We start from the raw sequence: 16685 nt of genomic DNA, 5'->3' as shown, positions 1-16685 counted from the left end.
CAATTGATGCTTCTCATTCACCCATTCATACACACACTCACACACCAACGGCAATTGGCTGCCATGCAAGGCGCCGACCAGCTCGTCAGGAGAATTTGGGGGTTAGGTGTCTCACTCAGGGACACTTCGACACAGCCCGGGCGGGGTATCGAACCGGCAACCCTCGGACTGCCAGACGACTGCTCTTACCGCCTGAGCCATGTCGCCCCACATGTCGCCTGAGCCATGTCGTGTCACGTAACAGGAAACGTGCACCTGGTCTGGCCCGACTCGAAGCAGACTGCGCCCTCCCTCCTGATCAGGACAGTGAATGGCAGAGGTCTTATTTACATCGTAAATATCGTCTTCGTGCAGGCGGGGGCGGGCCATTGATTAATAAACAGGGACGGGCTAAGAATAGCGCGGTGAGCGCCTCCGAGAGGAGTCGGGTTTCCCCACGAGGCGCTTCCCCTCGCGGCGACTCTGACGTCCTGGCTGCCACAGGGGGGGGTCAGAGGTCATCGGACATGGGAGGGGCGGGGGCGGGGGGAGTCAGGTAAAGGGGAAGAATGCAGGCACACTCTGCCCTTTCTGCAGAGCAAGGCGCCAACAGGAGCGCGTCCCGGGACACACGCCAGGGATACGCCGTGCGCCCCTCCTGCAGCGCTGAGGGAATGTGGTCTGCAGCCCAGAGGGTTTTGAGGTTCGATTGCTAGGTAGGACACGTGTGGTTCCCATGAGCAAGATGCTTAACCTGAACTGGTTTACCTGGGGGGTGGAGGCGGAGCTGAGTTTACCTGGAGGGGGGGCTGAGTTTACCTGGAGGGGGTGGAGGGGGGGTTGAGTTTACCTGGGGGGTGAAAAAGGAGCTAGGTTTACCTGGGGGGTGGAGGGGAGGGGGGCTGAGTTTACCTGGGGGAACTGAAGCTTCTGAAGCTTACCTGGGGCTCTAACTCCCACCATATGCTCTTTGACATCAAAGCCCAAGCAGCTCTTTCTGTTGAAACGCTTTATACACACCGTAACGTCACGCCGCATGAGGGCCATCTCTGACTGTCATGCTTGTATAGGCGTAAACTGAGTGATGGACGGCGGCTATGCACTTCACAGCATTTCCTCCAAATTAACTGCCTGTTAGCAGGCCACGACCGAGAGGTCACTCAGAGGTCTGAGAAGCTGACGCTGATGTCATCCGTGTGTCAGGCCTTTCCAAGTCACCAGATGTGAACCAGTAATACAACATTCATGCAACGTTCAGAAACCCCGGTCCACAACAGTCCAGTCCTGCCTTTTAAAATGGCACGTTCCATCAACTGTCAAACGGTCTAATCCGGCCATCGCAAGATAATTTGCACCTGTTCGACAGGCATGCCTAGCACACGTATCAACACCCCTGCTTTGTGACTGACTTTCTGCACACGATGATACGGACCCTGCCCTGCCGCAGAGCTTCGACTGGCCACTCGGCCGATGCTGCTGCGCTGGTCAGTCTGTCGTTAGCTTCCACGTTAGTATTACCTGCTCCACGTAACATTAAACTCTCTCTCACGATGCCTTTCCACGTCAGGTTTCCATTACCAATTTGATTCGGTAGCGACTCCTTCAGTGTCTAGTTTGAAGGAATTCCCCCCCCAAAAATGAGAATAATAAAATAAAACGGGAAGTATCAAAATTACAGGTCAGTTCGACTTTTTAAAGTCCTCAACTGCAGACATAAAATAAGTACACCATCTACTAAGAAAAACTGAAAAACTTTGAACAAACCAACGGCTAACGTAGACTTATGAAGGAGCAATTTTCGAGGCTCAACTTGAAGGCGATCTCAGTTCCGACTACTAAAAGTAAACTAAACTTGAACATGCGCATTTCATACACATGCCATCTCCTGCAGAAGTTGCTTCAACAAGACTTTCTGCACACTCCTTTCATACGACACTCCTTTCATAGCTGAAATTCAGTTCACGTTGGCTAACGTTAGCCACCTAGTTAGCAAGATAACTGGTCAGCCATTTAAATTGACCATAAAACCATAACAAACGGGCGGGGTGCACGTTGTGCGCTTGCTTTTGTGCTTTAGCTAGCAACCAAAATTCATCTAGACTAGCTAACGTTACATGTATGTATGGTTGAAGTTTGCAATGCAATCAAAAGATGGACGCACGTTAACGAGTCATACACGAATCGCAAATTTGCTGGCCAACAATAACGATTCGCATTGCTGTCATTTTAATTATACACACAAAATCACACGATGTATACAACTTACGGCTTACCTTTCAGATAAGATAACGTTATTTATGTTTTATGCATGCCAATGTGCATATGTTTTACTAAGATATACAGTTATTTTGTTAGTAGGCAATTACAAGGGTTCTTACCCTGCAGTTGTATTATATTGTAGATGGAAATACTTTCTAGATAGAAAAACTATAGTGACCTTTCCTCGTAGGGTTGAATTGGAGGGACATTGTTCTGGATATGCAAGTTCAAGGCAACTTCTAGATGCATGTTAGCCAGCTAACTGGCTAATCGAGAGAAGAGACCAGCTATGACAACAAAGACGGGCACAAAAGGAGGCTAGCTCGCATGGAAATGAATGCCTTGGCTATTGTATGGTAGTTGATCACACAGACCAGCCAGCCTGCTAACTATGCTAGCAACCAGTTTGAGAAAAATGGAACATAATGATCATCATCGTGAGAGTTAATATTACGCTTACTTAACGTTACCCATCAACCCATTTAGCATGCTTGCCAACTTTACAAGTGCAGTAAAGGTTCAGCGGGCTAACACATTAGCACATCCCCGCGAGGCTAGCTAACATTAGTGCCTTTCTGTAGTGGGATATCTCAAGCGGCAGGAAACATAGGCAGCAAATGAGTTGCTGACAAATCCCCAGTACCTTTTAAAAATCATATTAGCTGGTAACGTCACACAGATCTCTCAACTGGACATGTGATATCGGTTACCTGTACGCAAGGGTCATGCACTCGAAGAGTTTGGTGAGAGAGGCGTCAATAGAGAATTGTGAGGTGCTGGTCTTGCCGAAGTGGTACGTCTGACAAGTCTGCTTGTTGACCGTGTCGAAGTCGTAACCTTTTTTTGGTGGATGTTCGAAGTGCGGAGAAGACACCATAAAGTGGCCACTGTGAATGACTTGTGACCCGTCCCCATCCGACTTTTTCAGTACCAGGTTCGGCTCCTCGTTATCCGAATCGTCGTCTTGCTCTTGCTTGATATTCATAGCGGCCCGGCGGTACTGTCTTAGCTCGCGAGTTGCCATGCTGTAATTATTGCAAATGTATAGAACTCCTGCCTTTAAAGGTAAAACCCTTTAAAACCGAAATTTAAAAAGTATACTATTTCACTCTTGTAGCAAGAGTGGACTTCTTCGAAGTAGTCATTTTCAACTTCACCACTAACCCCTGCCTTTCTATGTTGTTGCAACGCAGTCTAATGCTGAACTTATCTAGTGATCTCGACAGTGTGAACGCAGAAAGTTGCAACGTCACGACTTAGCCAAGCGTGATTGGTCGAATTGAGAGCAACGCCCACAGCCGAGCGTCATGAGGAGCGTCTTTAAGACGTTGTTCGGTTACTGTAGCCACAGTATTAAGAAAGTTTGTCATCATGCGTCAAACGAAGATCACACACACGCTTGGCCGTGTGTATTCGTCTGTGGCAGTCATGTGGCGTTTACTATAGTTTACAACGAATGTGACAAAGCCACGTTAGTGTATTTACTGGGCAATTTAAATAATTTTTTTAGCCAGTGGGGCACCGTACGCTGACATGCCACCTGTTTCCCAGTATAAATAAAATTACACTGTATTTGAATCGTAGTGTCAGAACACTCCAGTCTCTGGTCTCAGAAGCAATCAGAAAAAAAAAAAAAAGCTTCCACTTACCCAGAGTACTTGCAGAGTACCGTGCAGATCACCTTGATACATCGGACAGGGGCGTCGCAAGGAATTCTGCCCCCCCTGAAATAATGAAATAATGCTGCTCAAGGCCCCTCCCATCCTGCTCCTGCTGGTATTTGTGTGAATCAAGTTAAATTGCATTTATAAAACTTGTGAAATCTAGAAAACTGGTCACATCTCAGCAAAACTCTCAACTATCTGGATTGATAGATGGTTTATAAGTGGTAAACTGGTAAACTGCCCCTTTAAGTGTGTGTGTGTGTATATTCAGGTTTCTGGGATGTGTGTGTGTTTTGGGGAGGTGAGTTTCATTGGTCAGAGAGCAGGGGATAGACCAAGCAAACAGTGCTCTAATTCATAGCATCCATTTTGCCTCTCCCATTAGAGACCCCAGGGCAAACCATGCCCCTCCAACACTAGAGCAACATGTCCTGGTCTAAGGGTGGTATCAGGACGCAAAATGCCACAGCCACCACAGGAGAATGCAGTGTCTGGGGTGGGACGGGGGACCCCCCGGCCCCTCCCTCAGCAACCATGACATACCACAGGACCGGACAAACCTGCTTTTCATCTACATGTCTGTTAAAAAAAGAATAACACTCTTCACTTATGCTCCATACCATCCTGTTCATTTATTCAATTATTTTTAAAAATGATCTGCAACTCTACACACTACTTCCACCAGGTTTCTTACAAGTGGAAATGGAATCTGGATTACTGAAATGGAATCTGGATTACCGAAATGGAATCTGGATTACTGAAATGCATCTGAACGACTTCCAAACATTGCCCTTTCATTTCAATCTTCCGTTTCAATTAAAACGAGAACAATTTGATACAAGTTGTATTGTGTATAATGTTGAATAAAGGCATCTTAAATAAAAACAACATCTTCAGTAGTAATACAAAGGTTAAGAGACTCAAAAATCCCAGTCTTTGTGACTTTTTATTAATAAAACAAATTCATTTTACATGATAAAACCAATCACTACCAATGGAATAAATAAGTATAAACAGACCATACTGCTGAACAAGACAACACTACTGAAGCCAGGAAAGAAAAAAAAATATGGTCCCAAAAATATACACTATATATTGTGTTTTATTTTTTTTTAATAGACATTTTTCTGTAGGTCCAAATTGTGTTTGATCAATTAGTGATAGTTCAGCGTGACACTGGTGAAATGGAAAATGGAAACATCTCATATATACGTGTGATTTCAGGCAGAGAATTGCATGATCTCCAAGTCAATACATAGTGTCTAAGACCCAGCACTGCTGGACTATAAATGAGGTATTTGCAGTCACCTTAGCCAACCCAAAGTGTAACCCAACCAAGTAAAGAGGATTTTTTGTACGGTTCCATTCCCCCCTACAGAAATGTTAACAATATCCAAGATTCCCACAGAGACGTTTATATAATGAGGAAAATCTCTCTGTCGCCGTCTCTGCAGTCACACCTCAGATCGCGCATTCCAGACTTGCACACAATCTGACATTTCTGTTGTTCGTCAAGTTCACTGAAGCACCCTGGTGTCTGTACAAAAAAAAAATGTTTTATCAAGAGAGGGAGATTTTGGACAAAGCTGTCCCAGATCTCATGATCCCAGCTCTACGACACCTGAGGTTAAACTCGGGAATTGCTATAACTGCAACTTCCCAAAGTTGGCAAAAAACAAAACAAAACTAAACAAAACAAAAAAAATCCTAAAAATAAAAACACCAGGGCAGTGTGAGGGTTTTCCCCAGACTGGGACATCAGAGATGTGTTTGGGAAGCAAATCTTTTCAAATGATCCTTCAGATGTCATGTATGTGCAAATCTGCAGTCCTGTCCGATTTGTGGCGTCGAATTACACCACTCCACTCGTCTCTTACTCGTACTGAACTCCCACTCGGAGGAGGGACAGCAAGTCCAACTAAAACTCAGCACAAATAAAACCTGGACTGTGGAAACGGCTGCACGTGTTAGGTCCCCCACGACAGTGGCTGGACTGGATTCTGTGTGCAGAACCTCCATGACAACCATGATTGGGTTCCGCCGTGTTGTCACAAAGAACCCAATGTACGAGTCTCGAGAAGCTTGAGGGCACCAATACATCAATCTTCAGCACAGCAGTGAATTACAGCAACCCTCTCATGGGAAAGATGTGGGTTAAACATGGAACAACGCCTTTCCTAAGGTCTACCATGCTGCTAATCTCACTAACACAGACACCACCTCAAGTATATATGTGTGGGTGTGTTCTTCATCTAGAAAATATGCTACAAGAGCAGAACATTCCCTACACTGTGTCTAAGTAAAGGAAGAGAACTACTCCAAATCGAAATATACATATGATATTTAAACAAAACAAAAAAACTGTGATCAAGTAAATACCCAACACTGGGGGGAAAAAATAACGGCTCGCACAAAACCCAAATAAATCTGCCTTGGTTGAAAAGCTTAGGTCAACGGAACCTATGTTCTGTTAGCTACAGGAGCATGTTTGAAATGACACGATTGTACGATTGTGCGTTTGGCTAAAGACCTGTGATTAGGAACAGAAGATAGCAAACGGCTCTCTGGCACAACCCATTTTACCCTGGAATGGTAATGCTCAATCTTCATAAAGATCATTTTCATATTTAGAAAATTATTTAAAACAAAAAAAAAAACACCAAAAAAAACGAGATGAATGTCTGGCGGGCTGTTGCTGTGTTTCAGCTTGCTTTTCAATCATTCCCATTTTCAAATATTCAAATCAGACTATATATTCACATGAAACCGATATTCCTGGTCATGTGCGCTTCGTCAAAGATGGTTCAGAAATAAAACGTACAAAAAGAATGGGCACTTTTGAAAATAAAATAAAAAAAAACAAATGATTAAAAGGACACAATATTATGGTTTTGAGAACACAAGGCACGTGACCAAGCAGGACCTATACTACAGGTTGGTCTTCACAAGAATAGACATAAAAAAATGAACAATGCGGAAGGAAAATCTGAGAAAGTGACCTGTACCATTCATTGAATATGTAGGTGTTGTCATCCTTATTAAATAAAATGTTTTGAAAATTGTATGAACAAAAAACAATAATAAAATAAAAAATAATTAAGTGATATTACAGCAGCAGAACCAGCTGTGAACGAGACTGTTTCCAAACAGTGCGTTGACCTTCCGGACCAGAAGCTTACCGACTGGCACAACGAGGAGAAGGTTTGACAGGAAAATGGCGGCTTGCAGGGGCCACATTTGAAACTGTGAATAGATGGTGGCCCCAACCACTGACGGATCAGTTTCAGCATTTCGCACACAAAAAACATTTGGGGCAGACCTAGGTCAAATACGTCATTTCTGTGCTGAATTGATCTTGCCTGGTGCAATTGAGGTAACCATGAGGACCAGAAGGTGGGGTTTTGCACTTTCTGAGCGTATTTAATAGGTTCCAAAACACCAGACAAGCTCAGTAAAGCGTAGAAAAGTATTTGAATCCAAAAACGATGGCCTATTTGACCCAAGTCAGGTTTGGGGTAGGCTTTGCTGCTCCTAGATCAGTGGTGGAGGGCACAATGTATTCCAGATGTAGCTCTGTGTTATGTTTCCCCCATCAAGCCTTTACACATGCTGTAGTGATTCGCCCTCTCCCATCCTCACTCTCCATTTGCTGGAACAAGAGGTGGAGTTTCAACATAATGGGGTGGGAGGTGGGCAGGATTCAGAGCAGTCCTGGGCCAATAGGAGTAACATATGTGGGGAGGGGGTGGGATTAATTGACAGACACTGCCCTTCCACTGTAGAGGAAGAGGACCAATGAGGACGGAGGTGTGAATGGTGGTGGTGGTGGTGGGGGGGGGGGGGGGGGGGGGGGGCACGGTTGGGCAGGCCGCTTAACTCTCCTCAGAGTTATGTGAGGAAGACTCCAATTTCCCCTTCTTGCTGGGAGGGGCCCCATCTTCGCATTCCTGTTTGAGAAAGAGGGGGCAAAAGCAGAGGCGACGGTTACACACCTTTTCATTCTCACCCGCACGCACCAGCACTCATTCACTCCAGGAGAAGAATGGCATGGAATGGAAGAAATGGAAAAGCCTAGCAGTTCCAACATTCTCTGAGCTGTGCTGAACATTCATGGGCTAGTTTTCTCCCCACTCTGAGAACAGGAGGGTGGCAGTATCGCTTAACAGTTATGAAAATGGGCTTGCAAAGTAGCGGCTACAGGCACCTTAGCCGCTAGGCTACAGGCTGCTCCAACCTGCACCGCTTCAGTAAATATCCGGCTGCATAAATGGATGGAATGCAAGTTGCTCTGGAGAAGTGTTTGCAAAATGCTGCTAAGGGGACTGCCCCACCCTACATACAATCCTTGATCACTCCCTACTCCCCAGCTTGACCACTCCGGTCTGCCAGCTCTGGTCGCCTTATGATTCCCTCTCTACGTGCACCTGGCGGTTGAGCTGCACGTTCACGCCTGTTTTCCATTCTGGTTCCTCAGTGGTGGAATGACTTGCCTACCACTGTCAGGACAGCAGAATCCCTCCCCTATTTCGACGCAGACTCAAGACACCTTTTCAAACTCTACCTTAGTCCTCCCTCCTGATTTCCCCCACCCCCCCTTTCTGATATCTCTATCCTCCTTGTCTAACCCCCCCAAAAAAAAAGAAAAAAAAAAAGAAATGGCACTTATGATGACTATATGTTTAGAACAGCATTTCATGTGTATTTACCTAGTTCTGGATGTGATGCTTTGACTTGTGGAAGAACCTATGCACTTGTAAGTCGCTTTGGATTAAAAGTGTCTGCCAAATGACTAAAATGTAAATGTAAATGTGAATGTGAATGTAAATGCCTGAATGTAAAGATTGGCCTTTCTATTCCCCAGACCTTACCTGAGAGGATTTGGCAGCTTCTGAGGGGGGCTCATTCTCCCCTGAGGACTTGGGCTCTTTTTTGGCGGTACTGGGCACCAAGGGCTCCGAGGAGGTGTGGCTCTTGCCTGCAAATAAAACCAAAATATTATTTAAACCCTTTAAGGGGTCAGGTCACAAATAACGGAATGTTCTTAACTGAGCATTCTAATGCTGATGTCACAAGTTCTAGAAACACAGACGAAAAAATGTAATGCAAATCCCAAAAAGAAGGGTTTTAAGAATAAAAAGCCCAGAATGATTTGCTGTACAGAACGGCAGTTGTAGCATGTCATGTAACAGATTCACTGGAGATCTGATCCTATTCTTCAAATATAAAGAATTTGGCCTGTCTGTGGTACAGCTGCATATTTTCTTTGATAGTCCAGTGTATTTCTGTTTTTTGTTTTTGTTTCTTCCATTTTTGTTCCATTTTTTCAGCCTGTCCTTTCCTCCATATGCAATTCAAAGGTTGGCCTTAGTAGCAAAGCAGTTTACACGTCTAATTATGGAACGATCTTCAATGTGGTCATACGTGTAACCTGACCCGCACCACTCCAAAATATCAAGGCACTTTCACTGCTTAAGACCTTTATGAATGACTTAAGAAGGACTTAATTTCTGATTAAATACCTGCCACTTAATCTTTCCGTTTTCCTCGCTGTGGCAAATTCATCTGTCCGTCATGCATGCAATTTAATTCACACCACACCGGCAAGAGAACGTAAAGTGGACTCATTTTTACGCCATCTAGTGGTGCACATGTAGTTATGACCACTGCAGATATAAACTGGTTTCTGATTTCAAACTGATTTCAAATGGAGAAGACAGACTTAGAGGGAAACTATTGTATGGATGTCCCTCAAAAAAAAAAAAAAAAGACACGATAAAACTACTGCATGGATGTCCCTTGCCAGTAAAAGGCAGATATTCTCATTCATGAACCACATCTACCCCCTTATCCATAAATAAAGTGTGCATTGGACAGTATCACTGCTTGTAATTACTGTGCAAGACCTGTACTGACCATGGGCCACTGACTGCAGAGCTGGGATTGGTGAAGAATAGGGTCTTATGAGCCTGAGATTAACCAATCAGAACATAGGAAGGAAAAATATTTCTAAACACTGTATCCCCGGGTTTTTGTGCGTAGCCAGTTGCAGAGTCGAAGTGCACAACGTATCTTACAGTCGGGATAGGCCAGGGCTGCCCAACCTTGTTCCTGGGGATCTACTGTCCTGTAGGTTTTCATTTCCACCCTAATTTGGCAAACTTTAGCATCTACTAATTAGCAGCTCAACAAGATCTCTAGCTCTTGAGTGAGGTGAGCTTCATTAGGATTGGAGGGAAAACCTACAGGTTGTAGGCAGACTACATACAGCTAACTGGGTGGTGGAGTCTCTCACACTCACACACTCACACAATGATGACATCACTGCACCGCGGACATCCATGTACAGTCATAAAGATCGTACAGGGTAGCCTTGAGCAAGCTGCTCAACCTGAACCTCTTTGGTACAAAGTCAGCCGTTTGAACAGAAACCGTGTCAAAATGAAAGCAGTGCGTGTCACTCTGCGTTGTCATAGCATCACACTAAAAATACACGCAATTTGGCCCACATGCACCGCCACAGAAATCTACAGCGGGCTTGTGTAAATGAGCGCCATGGAAACGCCAAATCGGCTTCGTTACACAGCAATTAGTGGGGGGGGGGGGGGGGGGGGGGATCTACAGGAATATTTAATGAGGTTTAAAAAATTGTGGCTGAACTTTGTGGTTAGGCAGGAATACGGCTGCTGTTATTGCAGCATATGAGGTGGTGAAATATGAGATACTTATAATCTTTTTGCATAAAAGTATCTTTCTTAAGCTATATGTTGATAAAAAGTCAACATACGACTTGCCTTCCTGTCTTTACAGAAACCCCGAAACATGTCGTGTTCTTATTCAGCCGTATGCTGGTCAGAGCCCCTCCTCTCAGGGAGCACAGGATGGGATTTTTGCATTTACAGTTTGTGATAAAAACAGTAACAGCTTGTTTAAAAAAAAGAAATATATACATATAATAAATACGTATATATTTCGAGAGCAGTTTACCCAATCATATCCTAACCCGCTTATCCTGAACAGGGTCGCAGGGGGGCTGGAGCCTATCCCAGCATACATTGGGTGAAAGGCAGGAATACACCCTGGACAGGTCTCCAGTCCATCACAGGGCACACACACCATTCACTCACACACTCATACCCACAGGAAATTTAGACTCTCCAATCAGCCTAACCTGCAGGTCTTTGGACTGTGGGAGGAAACCGGAGTACCCGGAGGAAACCCACGCAAACACGGGGAGAACATGCAAACTCCGCACAGAGAGGCCCCGGCCGACGGGGATTAGAAACCAGGACCTCCTTGCTGTGAGGCGGCAGTGTTACCCACTGCACCATCCGTGCCAGCTACCCAATCATATATAAACATATTTTGATTTATTGTAAAAATATATATAAGATTCTGAATTGCATGTGCTATAAATACATTTTTAGCTCTGAGTAAAATCAGTCCCGCTGACCCTTAACTACGGTTTTGATGGACTACTCTAGAGAGGACTCTGTCGCTCGCATTAATCGGAGCTGTGCTGAATAAGCAGTGTACTTTATTAATGGACACGGTGCCTGTAGCAGGTCTCATTCTGCTCGTGCTCATACCCGAGGCTGTAGGAGAACATGGACCAGGTGCCCGGTTACGTCACCCACAGACTGTCCATGGGCCCGTGAAAACAGCCCGTGGACCAGGACGTCAGGTTCACCGGTGCCGCCATGTTGTAAAACGTAAAGCCTGACTGCACAGTAGGGAAGCCGATGTTGTAAAATGTAAAGCCGATGTGGCTCCTCCACTGAGCGTGCCAGAGAGAGAGTGATGTAATCTGTCCCTGATTCGTCCACGAAGCATTGCTGTATTGTCGTAATAACACGATAAATCGGCACATGGGTAGACATTAGAAGAAGAAAGATTGCGACTATATCGTCTTGCGGGAAAAATGATCGATCGCAGTTGTGCCGTTGACCTTACGTCGAAAAACAGATCTCAGTGACCTATACCGCAGCCAACCGCAGTGGCGCTCGTGAGCACCGTCTCTCGGCACGACCAGGAAACGAGCGGTTTGGGCCACCGCGCTCAGACTGACCGCTCTTGCTGTCGGACGGGGGCGGGGCTTCGCTGGGCGACCGGCTCGGGTCACTCTTGGCCTCGCTGCTGTCGCTGTGGGAGGTGCCCGTGGCCTCGGGGGCGGGGCTAGCGCTGTTACTGGTCTCCTGCTTGACGGGGGAGGAGTCAGCGATGGAGCTCTGGTTACTGTTGTCATCTGAGAGAGAAAAAAAAAATGCGCTGTGTGAAGACGGGGACCCAATCAGAAGGGACCCCAAAAACAAGCCACTGAATCCATCACATCTTTTTTTTTTTTTTTTTTTTTTTTTTTCAATAGTAACATTGACAACCAGGTAGACACAGCGCTTTACAGACCAAAAACCAATAAATAAACCATATACTCCCAAGGTTTGCCAGTTTGGAAAAAAAGATGGATTTTCTGACCACTTTAAAAGGTGATCAAGCTGAGCACCTGGAACATAGTGATGTACAGAATTTATCAAAACTTTACCCTGAAACCTGCTGGAATTCATTCTTAATGGCTCAAGATTCAAACAATCAAAGTTGTTGGTCTTCAGCAAAACACGCAGTGAGTTCACCCCCACTGTGACCTATTATTTATTCAACCTTTAATTTCCTGGGAAAGGTCGTCCGAGAACCAATTCTTATTTAGAGTGTCAACTTGGCACAGGGCCTTGACAAAACAGGAGAATTAAACCGTACACTAAACAAGGCGCAATGTACAGCATGTACTGTAAAACACACACATATACACACACACACACACACACACACACACACACACATACAGCCACACACATACAGCCACACACACACACACACACACACACACACACACACACAATCTCTCTCTCTCTCTCTCTCTCTCTCTCTCACACACACACACACACACACACAGACTCACAATCTCTCTCTCTTACACACACACACTCTCACACACACACACACACACACACACACACAGACTCACAATCTCTCTCTCTCACACACACACACACACACACACACACACTCACACACACAGACTCACAATCTCTCTCTCACACACACACTCACACATACACACACAGACTCACAATCTCTCTCTCTCTCACACACAGACTCACACACTCTCACACACAATCTCTCTCTCTCACACACAGACTCACACACTCACACACACAGACTCACTCTCTCTCACACACTCACTCTCTCACACACTCACTCTCTCACACACTCACACTCTCTCACACACACACACACACACACACACAATCTCTCTCTCACACACACACAGAAATGCATACATATACGCACTCTCTCTCGCACACACACACACACACACACACACACACACACACACACACACACAGAAAGAGCACTACTTGAGAGTCAGTTACAGTCTCCTGAATTAACCTCCAAAAAACCTATTCACTGAAGGATTGTGATTTTTAAGAGCTGTCCAATGGGGTGCTCTAGAACGGTGTTTCTCAACTCCAGTCCTCAGGACCCACTTGCCTGAAGGTTTGTGTTGTAACCAGGAACTCAAAACACCTGGTTTAATGACTGACCCAATCAAACCACCAAAAATGCCCTTGTTTGGATAAATCAGGTCTGCGAGTTTGTGGTTACAACCTTCTGGTAGGTGGGTCCTGAGGATTGGAGTTGAGAAACACTGCTCTAGAAACGGGAAGGTTTCAGCCCCCGGGAACAAAGGTCGGCGTTACCGACCCTGCATGTCCATCATCCCAGGGGAGGAGCTGTTCTCCGGGGTCGTGACCTCTGACCCGCACTTGTCATCCTTGCCCTTCTTCTTGTTTTTACTCTTCTGTAAAAGAGCGGGAAAGAAACACACCGTCACTGACCGAAGGCGCGGGGCTCGCAGTACCCAGAACCCCCTGCTCACGCCAGGCTGCCGTTTCACTGCAGACTTACGTCGTCCGTCTTGGGCTCAGTTACCGGGACCCACTTGTAGATCCGTAGGGACGTGTCGCCAACTGTCACCCATTTCTTCTCCCTGTTGAGAGACGGGCGCACGAACATCATTTCAGGATGACACTCTCTCATCAACGCCTTTCACCTCTGACAAAAACCATGAAAGAAAAAGAAAAACAAACTCACTTGTGAACAATCCAACCAATTTTTTTTTGTCATCTTCATTTCCAACATCAAGCGCCCTCTCGTGTTGTTTTCAAGAACGTGTGGTACCCCTGTACATTTCTCATTAAAACCGCACGCATCAGTCTGAGAAACAGGAGCAGCCCTCTTCAAAACCCTCAGCTGTACTCCACATGCTTCTCCATAAACCCCAACACAGCAAAACACGATTCATCTCCCCTGTCAGAGGAACACTGATGAAGGCCTTTTCAGAAACCTCTCAAAGGCAGCCACATGTCAACTCCCCTCTGAAAGGGGGATAAAGAAAGCACCTGGCAAGCCCGACCGAGCGGTCTCGACAAGGAAGCCGCGGCGGTAATTGCGAGCCGTCGGGCGTGGTGCCAGCGCCGAGGGCGCGGATCAAAGGGCCTCCTGGGTGATTCGGGGGGTGGCACGGCGTGGTACCCGTGGCAAGGCTCGCCCCTGGGGCACGGGCCCGCTGCACACCCCAGCTGGGGGCGGCCACACCTCCGGGGCCAAGCCTTCACGGGAGACGCAGTCTGCCTGTGTGTACCAGCTCACAGAGCTTGCCATTATTTCAGCCCAATTCGCCATTTATAAAACGCAAGATGCTACATTAATTTGGTTTAAAGTGACTAAAATGTATTTGGTTTAAAGTGAATAAATTAATTTGGTTTAAAGTGAATAAATTAATTTGGTTTAAAGTAGCTAAATTCAATGTCAGTTCAGGAAAATGGTTTGAACTGAATTAATTGAGAGGGGGGGGGATCCATTATAGGTCTTTTTGAAACTGATGATTTTAATTTCATGAACTGACATTAAATTAATTTACCAAAACCCTGTTATATACTATATATTCAATGCCGATTTAAGACAATTTATAAAAAGAAAACTTTGCGTGATCAATTAAAATATATATTTTGTCAACATTCTGACATAAAATAAACTGAAATGTAATAAAATGTAAAAGTTTGCAGTTCTGCATAATGATTAAAAATGCAAGCATACAGAGTACATTCAATGTCTATGCCCTGATCTGCCTTCATTTCAAAATACGGTTCTTATTTAACGCCGACATCACCAATTGAATTCTAATGATTCAACGTGGAAATGTACAATTAAGTGCGGTCGTTCAATTAAGCGAGAAAAATAACAATTTAATATTATATTTCTCCCACTGAGTCATATTGCGTGCTCAGTCATGCACGGGCGCTCTCCCCAGCCCCCACCGTACGCTATTTCTATTTGGACTAAAGAGCGACTCTAAGCGCTAAATTTAAAACCCCGAGACCGAATAAAACTATTCCTGCGCTAGAGCGCCGTCGTCATATAGTTACAAACAGGAGATTATTGTTATGATTCGTGCCCTGCTCGCGTCCTGAAACACTTTCCACTGTACAAAGCTCTCTCCACCCGGCATTACACCAGGCAGAAAACGGCGAAGCCTTCATGTGACTGCAACGAAATGGCTTCTGGGTTCAACCCACATTAAATGTTAATGGGAAAAAATCCATTAAAAATTCGCCGAAACCGTCGGTTTGTAAACACACCGGTGCTTCAGGGCGCTCGTACGCAGCAGCACACCTGAGCGAAGTGAACAATCCGACCAAATTCAATTCAAGATGACCCTTCTTTCGTTTCATTCTTTCTTCTCGTTCTCTCCCTCTCTCTCTCCTCCCCCACAAGCTCCCCCTTAGATAACGAATAAGGTTTTTTTTCCCAACTTACATACCATTTCCGTACTTTCTCGATAGCTGCCATAACCCGCTTGATGTCATCTTTCGCTCTGCTCCGGGTCTCTGCGCGGACCGACCTACCCGACATTGCTGCTGTTGGTAAAATATTTTTTAAAGCTCGCCGGCAGTTCAGACACAATGCAAACACTCAATGTGGAGCACGGAGAGGAGGGAGCGCGCCTGCGCCAACTACCGAGAGGGAGCCCACAGCTGCGCGTCCAAAGCGCAGCTCCCGCTTTGTTATACACGCCGCGCAGACAGCCGAACAAAGCCTTCAAAGTTGTATTGTGTAAGTGCTGAAAACTTTGTCTAAAACTTCTCTGGCGTAAACGCAGCCTGCTCAAATCGGCTCAACGGTATGATACCAATAAAAAAAGCAACAGAATTTTCAAAATGTTGATTTCTTTTTTCTTTTTTTTTTGCAGGGATTTATTTAAGACATGCTTACAAACAGTGGAACGTTATATAATATTATTTATAACGGGAAACATAAAATATATGTATTATTATGCGTTTTATTATTTGCAATGTAAACACCGTTTTTATTATTGACTGTGTTTATTTTGTTAAAAATCTGTCATCTGAAAGCTTGTAATAACAACACGCAAACACATACTGCATTACCACTATTTAATTTAATTTATGTATTTATTTATTTATTTATTTATTTTAATTTAAGTAAAAATCGAAATGTCTACAATAATTGAATGACCACTGTGCCAACAGCCCCACGCTCCAGGAACAGCACAGCTGACTCCAGCGTTGGGCTCCGGGGACTTCGCCACGGGAAACCCAGAACTGCGTCAGAACCAGTGCGGTGCCGTGCCATATCTCTCTGTCGCATCTGCTAGCCTGCGGCTGTCTGGCGCTGTGTTCGTTGGAACTAAAGACAGTGATAACCAGA

The 16685-nt window shown here is 45.2% G+C and overlaps 2 protein-coding genes across 3 annotated transcripts in view; both read right to left on the bottom strand.

The window, feature by feature from the left end:
* Positions 1-3444, bottom strand: part of mlxip (MLX interacting protein) — a 36225-nt gene extending 32781 nt beyond the window's left edge. For both annotated transcript variants that reach the window (XM_061259837.1, XM_061259838.1), the window contains exon 1: positions 2949-3444. In XM_061259837.1, the coding sequence (XP_061115821.1) occupies positions 2949-3262 (314 nt within the window). In that variant the 5' untranslated portion in view covers positions 3263-3444. The remainder of the gene's footprint in view (positions 1-2948) is intronic.
* Positions 3445-7748: 4304 nt separating this feature from the next.
* bcl7a (BAF chromatin remodeling complex subunit BCL7A) lies at positions 7749-15974 on the bottom strand. Its single transcript, XM_061260804.1, has 6 exons — positions 15778-15974; positions 13863-13944; positions 13659-13755; positions 11968-12144; positions 8771-8877; positions 7749-7849 (listed from the first exon to the last, which is right to left on the bottom strand). Exons 1-6 carry the CDS (start codon positions 15867-15869, stop codon positions 7775-7777), a joined length of 630 nt encoding a protein of 209 aa, XP_061116788.1. The 5' UTR covers positions 15870-15974; the 3' UTR covers positions 7749-7774.
* Positions 15975-16685: the final 711 nt, after the last annotated feature.

Source organism: Conger conger, chromosome 11 (assembly GCF_963514075.1).
Source record: "Conger conger chromosome 11, fConCon1.1, whole genome shotgun sequence".
Classification (NCBI taxonomy): Eukaryota; Metazoa; Chordata; class Actinopteri; order Anguilliformes; family Congridae; genus Conger; species Conger conger.
This window is presented reverse-complemented; position numbering and strand designations above follow the sequence as displayed.